Raw genomic sequence first — 19,452 nt, 5'->3', positions numbered from 1 at the left:
TGTAAAGCAATTGCCTTGTGTCAGTTCTGCAGGGCTTTTTCTGCCCATTTTTTCTGCTTTCTTTTTTCTTACCTGTTCACACACTAGCCCAAAACTGTCCTTGCAAAGCAGGCAGAAAACAAGTGTTGTAGATATGCTTGAGTAAAGCTGTACAGACTACCTCACCTCGACCAGCAATCATACATCACACCTCCTACATAACTCAAGGGCCATCTGCAGTCCTGTGGCATTTACCACTACTTGCCCGTTCACACAAGGAAGTTGTGGGAAAATCATGGTGCACACCACAAGATCTTGAAAGAGTTCTCCTGTGGCTAGAGTTGTAAATGCCCCACTGAAATATTTTTACAGATGGAGAATTCTTTTGAAATAAATAGAAAAATTTCCCAGGATGAAAATTTTCTTTTAAAGCTTTTGGAATGCCTCCATTTATTTCAGACTTGTTGGACTGTTGAGAATCCCTTGACAGCTGTGGGTTCTGGAAAGTATCTCCTTGACTGCCTGTCCTAGACCCCCTTTTCCCCAGTAGCCATGGACCTCACTCCATCTTGAAAATGCTTTTGGGAGTATGGGATCTGGAGTGTGTTTGAAACTGATGAGATAAAGAAAAACAACTATAAAACTTTATGCTATAAACACTTATGAGGCTAGTATTACACATAGCACAGTGAGCCTTATATATATAAATCCATGAGCTGCTAATTCATCGAACAGTTAATTGCTCTTTAGTTCCTGGCATTTTCTTTTCCCTTTTTTTTCCTGTCTTTTCCTTTTCCTTTATTTTTTTTTTTTTTTTTTTTTTTTAAGAAAATGATTTAACACTGGACATTCATTTAAAGAAAAGTGTATTTTACGATAGTGACATGATATCTATGCATATAACCTTATTCTGAATGCTTTTGAGTGTATAGTCTGGTTAACGTTACGTGGCTTGCTCTCTGTATTATGCTCATTTTCCTATTGACCTTAGACATGATTAATGTTTTCATAGGAACTCTTAAAACAGAAAGTATCGTTGATTTACCTGTTGTATCACAGAAAATGTGTAATGTTTATTTAAATTTAACTAGGATTATAGTACTTTGTTCCATCTGCTCCAAGACTATGACTTCCTCTTTGAGATGGCTGTGTTACTCCTGATCAACTGATTTTGGTGGGGTATTGTAGTCACTGTGTCCATTATTCATAATGGATGTGCTTTTTATACATAATCCTCTGTGAATCCCTGCAGTAGTCAGATGAATAATTTTTAGCAAGACACTGATGAATTGTAAGATTTGGTCCAAAACTCAACCATTTTCCAGAGTTTGGCTTTAATTTGAGTGGATGGTGGGACGAAAACAGGAGGTAAAGAGTGAGAAAAATACATAGGGCTGAGTGTATGCTATAGATAAATGCTATGACAGAGGCTTGTAATCTGTAAGCGTGGCAAAAATGGGGCACTAAGATTTGTTTTTGTTGCAAAATAATTAAATATTCATTTATGCTAAGACTGAAAAATAAATGAAATGAAGCTTGTAACCTGAACACCTCCATGTAGTTCTCACTTCAGATGGTACAGCAGTTTCCATCTTTACATCTAAGACCATGGGTAAATTTTCATTTTAAAGACATTCTTTCCCACCAGTTTGTATGTCATCCCTCTGCTGGAAGCTGCTAAACCATAGCTCTGCTAGTTGGCAGGGCTTTGTGAGCTTTCCTTAATCTCTGTATCTCCCTGCTTCAGGAGAAATCAGGTAGGTTACTTGGAGTGGCTGCAATGGTTAAGTAGCTGCCTATTGCTTGTAGCAAGATGAAAAGGCTGAATACAAACTCATTCAATGGCATTTTAAATGTAGGCTGGAAAACTCATGCAGAACTGCAGTAGTAAGCAGCCAAATGGTATCCGTCACAACATAATATGTTCAGGGTCCTTAAGGATGAGGACATTTTGTGTTGAAATAGCTGATTTTTCCCAAAACAAGTATTGGAGTTCCCCCAAAATGCTTTCCTGAACAAATTTTTAGGAGCAGTCTGCACCAGTGTGGGCAGTAGTGAGCAGCTGTGGGTAACAACATCCTCAGTCACCAGTCTGTTCTCTATCTGTACTTCATATAATCTCAAGTACATATGCTTCATGTTCTCTGACAAATGTAAGAAAAATAAACCGTGAAAAATATTTTATTTAGGTGATGCAGAAGAACAAATGAAAACGATTCCAGTAATCGAACTCAGTATATTTAGGAACTTAAATATGATAATTAGATTTTCAATTATGTGAAGCTTACTTAAATTTGTCCTATTTGTGTTTTCATTTTACGCATGAATTTAAGCCTGGAATAATGTAATACAACTCTATAATTCAATGTTTGTATTAATTGTGTGGTAAGAATTAAGAAACAAAAAATTATGTAATATAATTACATTGAGGTTAGATTCAGTTTTTCTGCATTTTTAATAGAGGTTAGTAGAATAAAAAATAGCCTTGTTTTTAATCTACTAGTCTTTTTTTCCAGGTGGGAGCATAACCCTTGGACTGCATGTTCAGTTTCCTGTGGAGGTGGCATTCAGAGGAGAAGTTTTGTGTGTGTAGAGGAAACCATACATGGAGAGATTCTGCAAGTGGAAGAATGGAAATGCATGTATGCCCCTAAACCCAAAGTCATTCAAACCTGCAATCTGTTTGATTGTCCTAAGTGGGTGGCAATGGAATGGTCTCAGGTAAGTTGAAAGTGTTTTAGACTATTATCCTTTTCTTAAAAAAAAAAAAAAGAAAAAGCATCTAATCTTGTGTTATCATGTATGAGTACAGATTTACAGGAAAAATTACAGGCAAAATTCATTGCGTTTCATGGGATAAGTTTGTTCTAATTAACCTGGCCTGATAATAATAAAAAAAAGTTAAGGTGTCTTTGTAGATAAAAATACATGTTGAATTACTTATGCTTCTTTAATTCCTGCTTTACAAAGAGGAGAAATTAGAGAAAGAGGTCAGACTCCTTTGCAATCAGGTTGTTTGTTTCTCGGTTCTTGATAAATGTAATCTTTCACTCCATGTAAAAGCTGAAGGCATGGCTGTCTAGTGGCTGATGTATTGTAAGGGTGATTTTCCAGCATTCTTACCTTTCATTATAGCAACAAGAACATAGAGCCAACTCATCTTGGCTGTAGTTATCTGATAGTCAGATAGCTCAACACTTCTGTAACTACTTAGTTCATCCAAATGACATCACTGACTTGTAGTGAAGAAACAGTTCTCACAGCACGTCTGACCCAGCTTAAACTGAAAATGACCACTCCGAGAGAGCATATTTTCAGTACACAAACCCCTCTGTTTTAGATGTTTGCCAATCAGATAAGCTTTAGAGAACCCCAATAAGCCACTTTCTTTCCAAAAATTAGCATTTCTTCAAGCATCAGCCTTCTCTTTATTCACCCAAAAATGCAAGGTCATAGTCACATCTCTGATATCTGATTAATTCTGGAAAGACTTAAGTAAACATATAATCAGTATTTCAAACTTGCTTTTCATCAGTATTTATAAATCAAATAAAAGAGAGAGTGAGATGGTTGCTTTATCTCCTGCAGTGCACAGTGACATGTGGACGAGGTTTACGTTACCGTGTAGTGCTGTGCATTGACCACCGTGGGCAGCATGTTGGTGGCTGTAATCCACAACTTAAACTACACATAAAAGAAGAGTGCATCGTGCCAATACCTTGTTACAAGCCAAGAGGTAAATGGAACTTCATTGGAGTCTGTTATTCTTTTACATTTTTGTTAAGAGAATTAAAAGCCCCTAGTAACCTCTCAGAAATGCCAGAAGCTGGAATTTACTGGGGCTTATTTTAGTCTTGGCAGAAACAGATATTTTAATTATTGGTGCTAGAAGTGTCCTGCTGATTTTTGCTGATAATGTGGCCAGGCAGTCGTAAGGTGAACATGTAACTGTACCTATACAACTTGGTCAGACTGGGAAAACCAGAGTTAATGAGTTCAAGATGGTAAGGAAGAGTTGTTCAGTAACACTTGAAATACGAATGATGCTTGCATGTATCAGCTGGGATGTTGCTCTTCTGCATCTCATTAAAATTATCAGTCTTCTGTGTGGACCTCTTCAGTTCATTAAGTTATTAACATTTTTTGTATATTTACCATGTTTGTCACAATTATGTGAATTGACAAATATTCTCTGAAAGAGTTGATATGATCTAGAAAAGTAGATGTGAAGGTGAAAGGAAAAACAAAGATGGGAAGATTGGGAGGAAGTAATATATTTTGTCCTTTACTCATATCTGTCCCTCTGTGCCCAGAAAATTTTGGTTGGTGCTACTTTTGTTCCTTTCAGCTTTTATTTCAGCTTTAAGACTATGTTTCAGACACTCACTGTAAAGATTTACTCAAAGAGTGCAAATTATCTGCAGACAGCTTAATGTTTCTCTTTGGGATGTTGTCAGACTCTAGGCTATTCTTCAAGCATGAAGAATTCAGGGTTAAACCATGAGGTGGAAACCAGCACTGAAAATTAAAGAGCTTTCTGGGATTTTAGTTTGGAGGCGGTCCTCAAGTGTCTAATGTTGCCCCAAGAAAAGACATCACAGAAGTTTGGGATACGTAGGCAGATTTAAAAAAAAAAAAAAAAAAAAAAGCTAGAATTTATTATTATTTTTTTTTCTAATTATTATATTGAATTCTGTATTTGGGAAAGCTAGCTAATTTGATTAGCAAAAATAATTTATCTAATGGAAATCTTTTAATGAGGGCAGTCCATGTGGAGAACAACGTATTTTTGCTTTAGTCGGGCTTGTAAATTTCTGATTGGTTCAGCTGTAAAGTTACATTATGGTGATGATACATCACACAGATAAGCTACAATCTAATAGGAAATGCCCATGCTTGGGGAAGATGTGGAGAAGAAATCAAAGGCTACATAGGAATTAAAATCGGATTATTGGTAACCTCTCAGTAAAAAATGGTATCAGGATGGAAATATCCTAATAAATGACGTTTTATTTTCCACTATATTCTAAAAATTGAATAAGTAGATCAATAGGCAATGTACAGTATGAAGTGCTAAGGTATATAATGCTAACATCTACTTGTCATCTCACTTTTTGGAGGAATTCCCTACTGTTGTTTATTTTTTCTCGACTAGAAAAAAGTCCTGTGGAAGCAAAATCCCCATGGTTTAAACAGGCACACGAAATGGAGGAGACCAGAGCAGTCTCAGAAGAGCCAACGTAAGTACATTGTCTTATAGAGTGAAGAAATATTTCCAGCATGTTTTGCAGATGATCTGGAATGACTGTTGGCTCTGCAGTTTGCTTTGACATTTGGCCCTCCTTGGAGATGAGTTGTATTATGAGCTGTTCCTAATTTTCTTCTCGACAGCTTTGCTTCTGGAGCTCCTGTTTTGGATGACATAGAGCTTAGCTACTCTACTAATAGTGTCCGTATATCGTTCAAGCGACGTAAAGTGATATTAATTTAAACAAATTAAGATTAATTAATGCACATAGAAGCATTCCATTTGATATATAGTAATTTTCAGTTTTATCTCAGTGTGCTGCTACCTGTAGAATGTTAATGGTTTTATCAGAAACTAAGAAGTACTTTCTGGGCTGCCAGAATTTTCTTGGTGGAGAGAGACCAGTGCATAAAGAAAGTGAGAAAAAGCTGCTGGTCTCTGAGCTTAGCTAAATCTGTGGGGATGAGTTGCAACATCTTACATACGCATGTGTGTGCAAAAGACCACCTGGATTTTTGGGGGATTTTTTGAGTCTCCTTCAAAGCTGATGGGGATAAGCCTGACAACAATTATGGCCTGGGTGTGGAAGCCTAAACTAAATCCAATTAGGTTTTGTTCCTGTCCTGTGTGTGTCAGGGCATGCACAGAATTCCTTGTGTCCCTTGTGTACAGGCCTGCTTGTATTTGACTTGTATATTCAATATTTAACATACAACTTTCTGTATTTTCTGAGTTTTTGAAAAGCACTCTGTTGTATTTAGCCAGATTCAGCACTCATTCGTAGCAGTTGTAGTTTAAAATGATTTAGGTGAGCTTATTGAAATGACTTTGGATTTACATTGCTCTCTCTCAAAGTTGAGTATGCCCCATAACCTCCTGTTTTCCTTCCTCCATCTAAGGGTTTCTGATTTCTGGCACACATGCATGAGCAGGTGTGATCATGAGTAATAAAATCTTTACACCTGCAGCAACACACAGGAGAAACCTCTTGCCAAACAGGTGTTTGCATAGTTATGGTGACTGTACTTGAATCCTTTCACTGCTCTAGCCTCCCAAGTCAGGGGTCAACCTACTGTGAGGGGTTATTTCGCTCCCCAGACTGGTGGCCCTAAATTCAAGCAGATTAGAGGCAAAGATGTAAAATCACATGTGATTGTGAAATGGAGGGATGCAATCAAATGTGCCAGTTGAATGTCCACATTGTCAGATTGAATGTCTAATTTCAGATTAGAAGTATAGCAGGCTGCCTCTCAAAAGGATTCAGCATGAGGTTATAAAGAAAATAATCTCTAGTGTTACAGAATCAGCTGTGGCAGCCATGTGCTTGTGTAGTCTGTCTGCTTTTACAATCCTTCAAGAGCAGTGTGGCAGAATAAGCAAGGAGAACTGGCAGGGGCACAGCATGCCAGTTCAGAGTGTCTTTAGAATATAGTAGAGCTGAGTTGGGATCATTTTAATGGGTTCTCTCTTACCTTCTCCATGCAAAGATGACAGTTTTTTATGCCTATCTAGACGTGACTGATCTATTCCACTGGGCCACACAAAGTGCGTGCAGACCTGTGATCCCAGTGCAAAGCTCTGCAGCTTTGCCACTTCTTAGATATTTTTCCTCTTCGCTTATCCTGGAGTCCTCGATGTTCATCATTGGTCATTTTTTATCCTAATCTCATCCCAGGAGCCTCTCCATCACATTTTCTATAGGCATCGTCTCCTACATTTGAGAGGTTTCTCCACTTGCTTCCTGCTGATTATATAATCCTTACTAATCAAAGAATTATTAAGGTAGGAAAAGACCACTGAGATCATCTAATCCAAGCATCTTTTTTTGTGAAAGTATTTTATTTTATTGAGAAAAGTGATAATAATATTATCAAGTGCCTTACCGAATCCTATCTCCCAAAGAAGCCACATGACTTTGTTTGCATCACCTACAAAAAGTACGGAAATGTGTTCTGTGTAATCTGTGCTTTAATCTGTGCTGTATAAAATTAAGTCCATGTGTGGATGTGTTCTATAAAAAAAGAAAATAATTCCAAGTGGTAACAAACTTACACTAGAGCCTGTGTGTATTTAAAGAAACGTATAACAGTTTTGTAAAAACTGACTGGAAAAGAAAAATCCATCCAACTGGAATGCAGATTTCTTATCTAAAGGAAATGTATTTTCATATATGATAGTGTCTTTTCTTTACAGAAATAATTGCGTTTTAAGTAACTTTGTGGAGAACTAACTTTATTATAAAAAAAACCCACAACATTAAAACACATTAATATATTAATATTTGAAAGCATTAAACAGCTGTTGTACAGTGAGGGAAGGAGCCCAACGAAGTCTGGAGTTCAGTTGTAAGTGCTACCAACTTCATCTGGACCAGGGGGATTTTCCAGGACATCAAATTGAGATTCATATATTGGATCGCATACAAAGCTGCTGTAGAAATCCCAGTACAATCCAGGGTCATGGGCACTTCAACCATAAAAGTCAGTTAAATTCTGAGCAAGGAAGGTCGCCATCGAATTGCTGCGGGCCATCTGAAAAATGGTCATCCCCGGGCGTTGGAGCAGTGGGTTGGCACCATAGGACAGTAAGAGGCGGACTATGTCTAAGTAATCATTTAATACTGCGTCGTGGATTGGTCCGATGCCACCCTGCGCATAGCAGTTCACATGAGCCCCGTTCTTGAGGAGAAGTCTGGCGATACTCAGCCAGCCACTGAAACAGGCCTCGTGCAGGGCACAGTAACCCGAGTCGTCGTGGTGGTGAATGTCACAGACATTGTTTTTCAGGCAATACAGAACGACTTTCTGGTTGCCCAGGTAAGCAGCCCGCTGCAGCAGGGTCTCACCTGCGTTCTCGTTAACACTGATGGAGCGGGCCTCACGTGGCATGGGCTGGCGGGGCCTGGGCACCTGCAGTGTGGCTTGCTGGGGGTTTGGCAGCAAGGTGGACTGCTGCAGCTGCTTGCACTGCTTCTGCTTGAGGGGTTTGGCAGGCAAGAAGCCACGGTGCCAAGTGGACTCTGCTTGTTTCATCACTTTCTTTGGTATGGTGACCGTATCTTTGGTATGTTCAGTGTCGAAGGATTCATCCTCTGTCAGGTATGGCCTCTTTCTTGTCCCCTGCTCTTCCAAATATTTAGTTTTACACTTACATTTTCCTGATGGTTTCTTGCACTCTGCAAGCTTTTGCAGCGGAGGTTCATGGTAGAAGCCCTCCTTTTCGCCTGTGTCCAGCCTGTCCGTCTTGTGGCTTTTTTTAATTTTCTGCTGGTTGGCATCTGAACTTGGTGCTGGACTCGACTGAGCTTGTTGGTCAGATAAGTCTTCTGCCCTCACACCAGACATTGCCAAATGTAAGGCTTAAAATCTCTGTGCTGAGTCACCTGTTCTACCTTGTGCTTCGTAGGCTACCTGCCACTCCAAGCAAAGCCAGATTTTGGACAGCTCTTTTCACTTTTAGAGCCCGGCCACAGCAGGAGCACTGAGAAGAGTTGTATGTTACTCCTGGTGGGCTTGTTGCCACGGCCAGAATCCTGTTGTGACTTCAGAATCTCGTTGCCAGTGGCAACCTGTTTGCATCTTTCCTCCCATGCCCAGGAGCTCTAACTGCCCTAACTGATCCTGTCTTTTCTAGCCCGAGTAAGACTTCTGTGTCAGGGTTTACAATCAAAGAAGAAACTCCAACAATAGGTTGTCGCTTCTTCCCAAATAGATGATGAGATATCTCTCTGGTTTGGATTTGTTTATCTTTCTTTTTTTTTTGTAATTCATGCATAATTCAGTGTGATATCTCATAGTTCATCTCTGTCTTACAGGAGTCTTACGATTTCCTTGGTACAATTCCTTCACATTTAATTTTAGTTATTCTCTTGTTTTCCAAACTTGAAGTGCAATATGAAGTCCCAGCTTTCAGTCCATCCTTTTATTACAGCTGTCTTTCTCTGCTTCTGTGTCATATTTTCATGGATAATGAATAAGAGAATAAGTACAGTTCTGTTTTAGAACCCAAAAGTGGTGGATATGCGAAAGTAGCTTGTGGAAGAGAAATACTTGTACTACTGATTACTACATTGCATTGATGATTTTTGCTTCAATGATTCCTGTCACAGACTTTGATTGAGAATGTGTCGAAAAATTAAATATGAGAAAATGAAAAAGAATTCTAAACTCAAAATTCAGATACAACACTAACCTCCAGGGTTCTAACACACTCCAGTCACTTCCTTCTTTAATGCGTGTCTCTATGTCTACAGATATACATGTATGTGTTTTGGGTTTCATATCTCTGTTGGCTTGTGTCTGAGGTACCTGTGCTGCAGAATTTTAGGAGCTAAAAAGTCACATGGCTACATTAGAAAAATGCTGAAGTAGAATAAAAAGTATTTGAATGTGTTTTCTTTTAATCTTAAACTTCTCTATAAAATCCCAGGCACTGATATTCAATGGGAAAAACTCCATTATGATATAGGTTTGCTATAAGTCAAAGAAAAAATGCTTCAATTTTTATGAGTTTCTTTCTAAATATGGATGCTGTGGCTCAAAATTGTCTCTCCGCTCTACAGAATTTCAAAATCACACACCATAGGTTATTTCTGGAGCACCTTAATGCATACAGTTTTGTAAGTCTGTGCATGAAGTCCTTGATCAAGTGATGTCCTTAAGCAGAAGTTTAACACTGAGTATATCATAGTCCTATTGACTTGAGAAGACTGTCTGATATGCTTAGAGTTAGGCACATGCTAAATTATTTCACTTCCATGGCTACCCTAATTAGTTTGTGTGGCTGTCTTTGTCTTTGGGAAGACTGTGAGATCTGCTGTTTCAGAGCCAAGTGGATTTTATCTGCTGGAGTAAAAGAAAGCCTTTCTTTTCACCTTTTCCCATAGTTATTCACTTAAAATTTGTTATCAAAAGCATCTGGACATGATTCCTGCCAGCTCTGCCGTTGAACTCAGCAGGCCTTTAGGTTGCACTGGCATGCACAGTTGCCCAGAGAGGTTGTGGATGCCCCATCCCTGGAGGCATTCAAGGCCAGGCTGCATGTGGCTCTGGGCAGCCTGGCCTAATGGTTTGTGACCCTGCCCATGGCAGGGGACTTGAAACTGGATGATCTTTGAGGTCCATTTCAACCCAGGACATTCTATGATTCTGTTTTGATTCTGCAGTTCTAGGATGTTTGCTGTTTTTAGCACTGGAAGACAAAACCGTTCATCGATTTGTCAATACTCTTCCGATAGAGAACAATCTGATCTGGGATAGGAGAAAAGTGAAAGACTTAAAAACCCATATTTCATTATGCAATCATTTGAAACATGAAATAGCGTTATGTATTATGTTATATCTGCATGTATGTTTTTTAGCTGTGTTTTACTTGTGCGTATGCGGACACGTTCTAGAGTTAAATGCAAACATTTCATTTGTGCTGTGCTCATTTGCAGGTTTATTCCTGAGCCGTGGTCTCCATGCAGTGCCACATGTGGCAATGGCATACAGGTGCGGGATGTGAAGTGCCGAATTCTTCTCTCATTTACGCAGACTGAGGTGGAACTGCCTGAGGAGGAATGTGAAGATGTGAAGCCGCCCACAGAACAAGTATGTCACGAGGCACCCTGTGACAGTGATCCTGTCCCCTACACACCGGAATTTTCACGTGCTGAAGATGGCAGTGTGGTTTATGACTGGGAGTACATTGGTTTTACTCCTTGTTCAGCCACCTGTCTTGGAGGTACTTTTATTATCTTTTTTCCCCCTTTCTTTTTAATCCTGACTTATAAGAACTTGGTATTTGAAATTGCCACATTTTCCATTAGCGTTAATCCGAATTAGTAATGCTGATATTTAGGAAAACATGCAGCTTCAGCTTTTTTTTTTTCCCCCCCTTGGTTATTAATAGAGTGTTCTTAGTGTGTTCAAGCATCAGGCTTTATTTGGTTACGTAAGGCACAAGAAGCTTTTGCTACAGCAGCTTGCTACTGTAGCAGTCTTATTGCTGCAAGGATCTCGGCTGCCAGGCAGTTGGTTGTACCAGTGTGTTTAATGCAGTGATGGGCAAAAAAAAATGAACTTTCTTTTCCTGTGAACTGAAAGCTTATCATTTTGGAGGTAAAATTTCCATATTGTTATCTTCCAAAATGCTGCAATTTTCTTCAGTACAGTAGGGATACAAAATTATAGTTTCTATATACTGTCACATAGATAAAATTATAATATTATGTATTGCTTTCCATCTGACTGGTCTGGAGATTGAAGAGGAGTTTGTTTAGGTCTTGGTACACCATATAACTCTAGGAACTTCATGCCATACGTCTGTCTGCAAGTAGTTAAGCACATTCCTTTTTGGATGTAATCGAATCTCCCTGTCGTCCAAAGTACATGTAACTAGACAAGACTGCTGGTGTTGCTACTACATACTGTACTTCGGAACTGAACAGAGAAGTGAGTTATGAAGTGTAAAGTGGAGGCAGTGGAATTATGAGCACACCTATACATGACAGGAACGATGACATCAGTGGGAAGTGAAGACAGTTGTACCCATAGCAGAAATAAAAAATGTAGGAAAGGGGAGAGCAACTACAATTGGAAGCAGAGAGCCTAGTCTAGAGCTCATAGAAGGCAGCCTGCCTTTGTATTATTACCAGTTCAAAACTTGAAGATGGAAGTTGGGAGGGATGCCCCTGAATGCTGTCAGCAGAATGGTAAGTGACTGACAAGTGCCTTGTTTATTTAACACTGATGATATTGATTCATAGGGATAGCAGCATGTGCAGTCACAAAAAATAATGTATCAGTTTCTTCTGTTGCCTTCAGTAGATGTGATAAACAGCAAGGGTATAATCCAAGTATGTACGTATAGAACATGGTGTGATAGCAGCAGCTACTGTCTCTATTTCCTTATTTTGAGGGAATTGTTTTTAGAGACAAGGAATCACACTCTAAAGCAGAAACAGGGCTTTTCTTATTATGAGATTTGCAGGTTTTTTCAGCTCTTGACGGATTTTTGTAATGTAAAATTATTTCATTGCCATTTTAGATTTATTTTACTGCTTTTTAGCCAGTGTCTTTTCATAGATGTTAAAAAAAAACACAAATTTTTTAATTTTTATTTTTGAAATCAGTAGAAGTTCAGCTAAAATCACTTCTGGTCTTTGCCTGTCTTTACACGTGCACATCTGCATTGTTAGTGTTTTCACATGTGAGTTTGTCCATGCAAAAGCATTCACATAACAAATTGCATTTGGAGTGCAGACTAAAGGCAATTTAAGGAGAATTTCCTGAAGACAGTAGGTTCATTTGCCAGCACAAAGGAGCTTCAGAATGACTGGTTAACAGAATCACATCTGGCTTTATTTTGTTCCCAGTGGAGCTGAGTGTGGATTTGGCTGTCGACTTCTGGTCCTCTCATGAATTTGTGAGGTTGCCTGACCGAGAATTTTCCTGTAATATTGTTTGTTTGATGTGAAATAAGTCATTATAGAAGTTTGAAAAGAAATGGTTTTTTGTGTTCTGAAGACAACTGTGGTATCGCTGGTGCTGTACCTAGACATTTCTCTTATGTCCTGCTCCTAGGAAATGAGGAAAGTTGTCAGAATGCTTTATCAGTGAACAGCTTGAGAAGTTCTGTGCTGTTATGCTGGTTAGGTAATAGTAATTTTTTCCTTTTATCAGTTCTGGTCCTCGTGCTGCCTTGGCAAGCACTTTCAAACAGACCGAAAATTACCTGCCGATAAGTAGTTTTAAGGAAACCAGACATCTCTTCAGTTTCCAACTTACTGCACTGTACTAACTAACGATCTCACTGTGTCTACTCTGTTTCCATTGCGTAGTTCAAAGGATCAGATCCCTTTCTGCTAGGTTTTATGTTCAAATCTCACTTCAATTAGATGAACTCTTTAGTTACCGGGAAGAAATGCTATCTAAGTTCGGAACATCCCAGTATAACGGAAATTATATTAGGTACTTTTTCTCTAATATTTATGTGTCTAGCAGTGGTTATTAAAATAAATTCCTGTGGATTTCTGTGTCCTTGGAACTTCTCTCCCTTTCTTACTGCTTGCACCTCTCTGAATGAGGGAAAAGTCTGCAGGGTCTAAAAAAAAGCTGCAAGGCTTACAGCCACTGTTCAAGCAAGGACTGAATCTCTGTTTCAGTGCTTGTCACTTGCACCTTTTTTTTTTCTTTTTTCTTTTTTAGATCTTGATACAGACTAGACTTTTAATTTAAGTTCTCCTCTGGCCCCTCTCCAAAGCAAATGTAAAATTGCAGATGGTAACATTGTTTTTGAGGCATTAGAATTATAGAGAGAGATCAGTCTGCAGCTCATTCTCAAACATGATCTTTACTTTCCAGTTTCCTATTCACCAGCTTCTAAAACATAGACAGCATTAGACACTGGTAGTTTAGTGTATGTTTCTGCATCAAATCTACGTGGTTTGTCATGTAGAATATCGAATGCCATAAATCTTACTACCTTTGAGGACTGCTACATTTTGTTATGACTGCTGTCGTAATTATTTCTTCTTTCATCAATCTTTCCATAAACACTAATGAAAGTTGTCCATGTTAATTTGTCACGAGGCAGATATCACCTTTAACATCTGTAGGAAACTCTGTAGTCATCCTGAAAGCTAAAGATCTTCAGTACCTGAAGAAATCCCAAGGTGAAAATAAGTGAGCAGTGTGCTCTGGCAACAAAGACAATGAGGAGTGATCTTTGTAGTAGAAATTGCTTTGAGTTCTGAGGATTTGCCCTCATTTTTTTTTTCAGTATGAACTGTTTGGCCCTGATACCAGAGTCCTTAACACAAGCACAAGGTTAACTAGTGAGATGCAGTAGCTGTTATCAGAATAAAGAGTACACTTGGTGGGAATAAGGATTGTTCGTGTAAACTGCAACATTGTTTTAGTGCTGTCAATCATTGAATTACTCTACAATATTTCAAAGAGATGCTCTCCACTTAAAAAATAATCACATACTTCCCAGATGTCTGCTCTGGAAATGCCTTTACTATAGACATAAGAGGCATAAAAATGTCTCTTTACAAGAGATTAATTCTGGTAATTTAATGTAATTATCATTATTATTATTATTCATATTTCAAATGCTTCAAAAATTGCAATTCAAGACCCCCAAGATCATTATATTGGCTTAAAAATAGTGAGATTAAAAATAAATACATCAGCATTTCCTTTTTAGGTTTTTTCCTTGTTCCAAAGCTTGTGGCTTTGGAACCTTTAGGGTACAGTCAAGCTGTGTTTTTAGGCTCTTGTCTGGACCACAGTGGCTAGAAGTTTGCTATTTGATTTATAAGAAACCTGAGATTCTTAGAAAAGCAATGGATTCAAGCCAAATGTAAGTGTTTTAGGAAAAAACAGTGATTGTTGTGAGGCTCATACTCACACATAAAGTTGAGAGCATTTTCTGTAGAGTAGTCAGCAGTTTGGTAGCTGGTTACTCCTTTGGCTGGTTTCATTGACTACAAAAGCTGTTTATTCTTTTACAGGAGTATACATTAGCATTGCCAGTGGCAATAGACTTGCAGAGAGGCTAAAGCACATGTAAGATTTGGAATTTCTTCTGAGTTTTTTTGGCTGATAGTTCATAATTCTAAGCAGTCATCAAAATGAGTCTGTCTAATAAAAATAAATGTCCTTCCTCTTCAAGACACAGACTTGAAGACGTTCATCCTCTTACACGCACAACAACTTTCAACCCCCATTTTCTTTTTACTATAAAAAGAAGGCAGAAAGTGTTTTTTTCTCTCCCTAGCATTCTAGCACTTAACGCAGTTTCATACACTGTGTATTTCGATGCACAGAAAAGCTTATAAAAGAATGTAAATGAATGTGGTTTGAATGCTGGGTTAAAATAGAAAATATTCTGTTTCACTGAATAGTAGGATAATTACTACAATAGGGCATCATATTACTGTAAAAATACTTAAAGCTCCCTGCTGCATACATAATATTTTAGTTAAATTATCTACTATGTTTATATTATAAGCCAAGAAAGTCATACGTGTAAAACTTTGCTTGTTTGAATAATAGATCTTTCCATTTTCCAATTTACGTAGAATAAAAAATTCATGCATGACTGAAGTTCCCAACTAACGTGAAATTACAGTTGAGGAAGAGAAATCAGATTAATTTTGAGACGTTTTGACAGTTAAGTTCAAGCAAATATTGTGTCAATTAACTGTAGTTATTTATTGAACAGTGTCCTTAAACTGCAAACTAAGGAACAGGAAGGGAGGTTTGCGGTCTGTTTTAACAGCTCTGCAATACCTGTTTTGTGCTTACTGCATCAAAACGAGGTGCCACCTTCCTTGAAATGAGGCCTCAGTGGGGAGAAGTTGCAACTACTGCTCTGCTGTTATGTCAAATAGAAGATAGCATATCAGCATGTTCTTCTGGTAACTCAGTGAAAGCTAGATAGGTCATGCTGTAAGGCAGAAGTGCTTTAATGAACTCCAGGTGGCAAGCTGTAGTCACCTGGAATGGCATGGCTTTTGTTCATTTGGCTGACCAGTTTTGTTTTTATAACACGGTGATATGAAGTTCCTATGGGATTACTGCTGACTTAGATGGTCTGAAAGGAATTTCGTTTCATTCCCCTCCTTTGTGTGAGATATTAAGATATTACTTATCACAGCCTGGAACAGAGCAACATCAGCTCTGAGTATGTCTTCCCACAGGAATGCAGTGAGATCAGCGAAGTTGAAGGTGTGTAGCACAGAGTAGATTTTGACCTAAAACAGAGATTGTGAGGGTGCTCGTTGTCTGCTTCATTCCTTGTCTGACAATGTAATTCATAGGCTCGTTCTGCCAGAATGTAATTTCTGCATCTTTGTTTCTCTTCTGGAGATTGGCAGGTGGACATTTCATGTCTAAGTGAGAAGACAGGAATGCTGCTCTTGTTAAACAAATGCGTACTGATCAATTGGACAGAAAACATTTGATTCCTTTTGTTGTCGTATGTAACAAAATAGTAGAGTTCTAGAAAAAAAAAGTTTGTTTATTGGTTTATCTTGCTTGGGCATTTTCATATCTGCATTATTGCCTTATGATATTTGTTAAAGGCTTATTCTCAACCCTGAGGGTGAAATACGATTTACTCAATGTGTGTGTCCTATGTTAATGTAATTATTGATACTTTGATATAGTAGACAGGAATAGGTTGTCAATCACATTTAAGGTCAGGTCTTCTGTTCTATAAAAATTCATGACTTTGTAGATGCAGTCAAAACATTTATATAACAGGATCTTTCTGAACTGAAAATGAGTCCCAGAGGGGGTCTAGAAGTCTACCAGAGAGCCTGAAAGAAACTGGAATATGTCACTGTGAAAAATCACTGCTGGTCTGTACCTGCTAAAGGGTCTGAAATAGTTGAACTGATTCAAATACCCCAAAGAAGTACTGTGACCTGGACTGGCTTATATGCTCCACTACTTATGAATTTTTTGTAGGTAGAGGAAAGGCTGATTTATGGAAAGAATGACATTTTTCATGAAAAGTGTTGTAAAAGACAGAAAAATATGAACCTTTGGTATGGACACAAAACTTTGTGTCAAATGAACCAATGAGTTCACTGAAACCAGAACAGATAATGATCAACAGTGTTAGTAAGCCATTCCTGATGTACAACTGAGAGGTACAGGAGTAGTAGCCTAGTAGCTTTTGTGTAGCAATTGTGGTGATGTTTTGAGATAATGTCATAGGTAACAGGCTGCTGTTACTGAAGGTTTCTGGTTAAAATGCCAGCCCCTTGAAATCTTAGAATATGGTCATGAGAAGAGACAGAAAACTTGCTGTTGAAAGCGACTTTGTGTCCTTCAAAATCACTGGGAATAAGTGAAAGATAGGAAGGAAATGGATTTGAATTCTTTGAATGGTGCCATTTTTACTTGGAAAACATAAAATGCAAATTTTCAGTGCATATTGGTTTATGATCACTATTATTGCTTACCTAGAAGATGCAAGTAGTAAGAGCTGCAGATCAGAAGGTGCCAAGAATGGTCACAAGAAAGGAAAGCTCTGGTCTGGGTCAGATTTGCTGCCTTCAACAAAACCCTTATACCTCTTAGGACCTAACTCCAGAATGATTACATTCAGTCAGACTCTCCTAACTTCTGCAAACTTTTTGCATGTTTTTAATTCCTTTCTTTTTTGCAGATCTCTAGCTCATGAAAGTCAAGGTAAGTGAGAAGTAACTTGTACCCTAATTTTGGCAATTAATTCATGGCTTGAGACCATTATAAAACCAAGCAGGTGCAACATCTGATGGTGCAGAGAATGTAATCTGTTTTCTGTTTGTTTTCAGAGATTTAGAATGCCAAATCAAGCCTTTTCAATAGTACAGAAGCAAATTTGCATATAATTGACAAATAAATTTTGAAGTTTAAGTTATATAAGCTATCTCAGTGTTCTTTTTGACTCAAGAGTTCGTTTTTAAGCCTGCCATCAAAATCAGTATTTGGAGCTTTTTCACTGAGCGTTATTCGAGAGTAAGCATTACAAAAATCTCTTCTGTGTTCAGTGTCTCATGAGTGTTTTCCTTCCAGGAACACAAGAAGCCATTGCGATGTGTCTGCATGTAGAGACAAAGCAAGCTGTCAATGAAACCCTGTGTGACAATTCCAAAAGACCACCACCAATGACTCATGCTTGCAATATAAAGCTTTGTCCTCCAAGGTACACTGTGATAATGGAATCGTACTGAAGCAAATAAATGGTTAATATGACTTGAATAAATTCTGTCTTTCACAGAAAGGAGTCAAATTGCAGAACTGCAATCTTGCTTTGGGATGATGTTTCACTTTTTCTGTCTTAAAAAAGGTTTTTGTGTTATGTTGTTGGGTTTTTGGTTTCATTGTTTTGTTTTGCTTCATTCTTTGATCTTTACTTCTTTTCCACTCCACATTTTCATGTTTGCCATCTTCTGAAATAGATTTATTTCATGTAGATGTTTGCCAGGGGTGGAAAAAACAGACTTAACTGAGAAACTAAGAAGCAAAGAATATTTACTTTCTGGATGAAAAAAAATCAGTGAAATTATGACTTAAAGTGACTTTGAATTCATGCTTTTTTAGTATCCCCATCCGGTTCTTACAGATTTCTTACAGTTGTATGGGAATCCCAGAGAAAGAATAAAAGCAATCCAAATCCAAGTAAACCTAGCTAGTTTGGTCACTTACAAATGAATCTTTGATATGTATTGCCTTGTTTGTCCCATATGTGTCTCTGACATACTGATCTTTTTGGTATATTGTTTCTGAACTGCTTCCGCAGGAGCATAATCTTGCAAAAGGTAGAGAACAAAAGTTAATAGGAGCAGGATTTAGTATAAACCAGAAGAATGTTTTGGCCATCTATCAATCAATATATCTTCTGTTATTTTTTACTAAGTTCTTTTTGGGTATGATTTTTCCTTAGCTTTTCACTGAAAGATGGATGTGTTCTTGGAACAGGTGGCAAACTGGTCTGTGGAGACGGTGCTCAGCAACTTGTGGAGTTGGGATACAGACGAGAGATGTATACTGCCAGCAGCCAGGAGGATCTACTGTTGCTGCTGAGGATTGTAAAGACAAAAAGCCTCATTCTTTGCAAGCTTGTAACCAGATTGATTGTCCCCCTGTTTGGCATGTTGAGGAATGGCAACAGGTATGACTGGGTTAGAGAAGGAGTTTAAGTGTAAGCAGTGTTCCTCTGTCTAGGTATTTAAAATTCTTCATCCCAAACAACATGTTTGGTAGCTCCTAAACTTTGATATTGAAGATTTTCAACTAATTTCAGTGGAACAAGTTAATCCAGAATTAAAAAAAAGTCTTCTCACCACTGTGCTATTGAATACTGAGAGGATGAAGTCAAAAGTTCTTTATAGGAAATCAGAAGGCTGGATGTCAGTGCAGACATCAGTCTTCTTTTGACACAGCAAATGTAATTATCTGCTTTTGGAGACATATTAACTGATGTAGGGCACAGTCAAATCTACGCGTGATTTTTCTTCAGGATTTCTACTCCATAGTGGTTTTTAACTTAGTGGTTAGGTTCTCCTCAATTCTAATGTATTAGGTAAACATTTTATCTGAAGAATCTTCTACAGGCTGCTTGCCTTTTTGTTGAATCCGGATGTCATTCTTCAACAGAGCATAATTACGGGGAGTCTTACAGTGTCTATGTAATCTTAACAGTGTGATGTGCAAGCACAGGTGCATGTGCAGGTGTGCATG

The 19,452-nt window shown here is 38.2% G+C and overlaps 1 protein-coding gene across 16 annotated transcripts in view; it reads left to right on the top strand.

Annotated features, from left to right (window-relative positions):
- The window catches only part of ADAMTSL3 (ADAMTS like 3), a 189,204-nt gene that overhangs the window by 137,003 nt on the left and 32,749 nt on the right, over positions 1-19,452 (top strand). For all 16 annotated transcript variants that reach the window (XM_042824305.1, XM_042824310.1, XM_042824300.1 and 13 more), the window contains 6 exons: positions 2,496-2,700; positions 3,568-3,715; positions 5,135-5,219; positions 10,665-10,951; positions 17,785-17,914; positions 18,691-18,883. In XM_042824305.1, coding sequence (XP_042680239.1) covers positions 2,496-2,700; positions 3,568-3,715; positions 5,135-5,219; positions 10,665-10,951; positions 17,785-17,914; positions 18,691-18,883 — 1,048 coding nt within the window. The remainder of the gene's footprint in view (positions 1-2,495; positions 2,701-3,567; positions 3,716-5,134; positions 5,220-10,664; positions 10,952-17,784; positions 17,915-18,690; positions 18,884-19,452) is intronic.

Source organism: Centrocercus urophasianus, unplaced genomic scaffold (assembly GCF_019232065.1).
Source record: "Centrocercus urophasianus isolate 14NV4802_14NV808 unplaced genomic scaffold, USGS_Curo_1.0 seq_23, whole genome shotgun sequence".
Lineage (NCBI taxonomy): Eukaryota > Metazoa > Chordata > Aves > Galliformes > Phasianidae > Centrocercus > Centrocercus urophasianus.
This window is presented reverse-complemented; position numbering and strand designations above follow the sequence as displayed.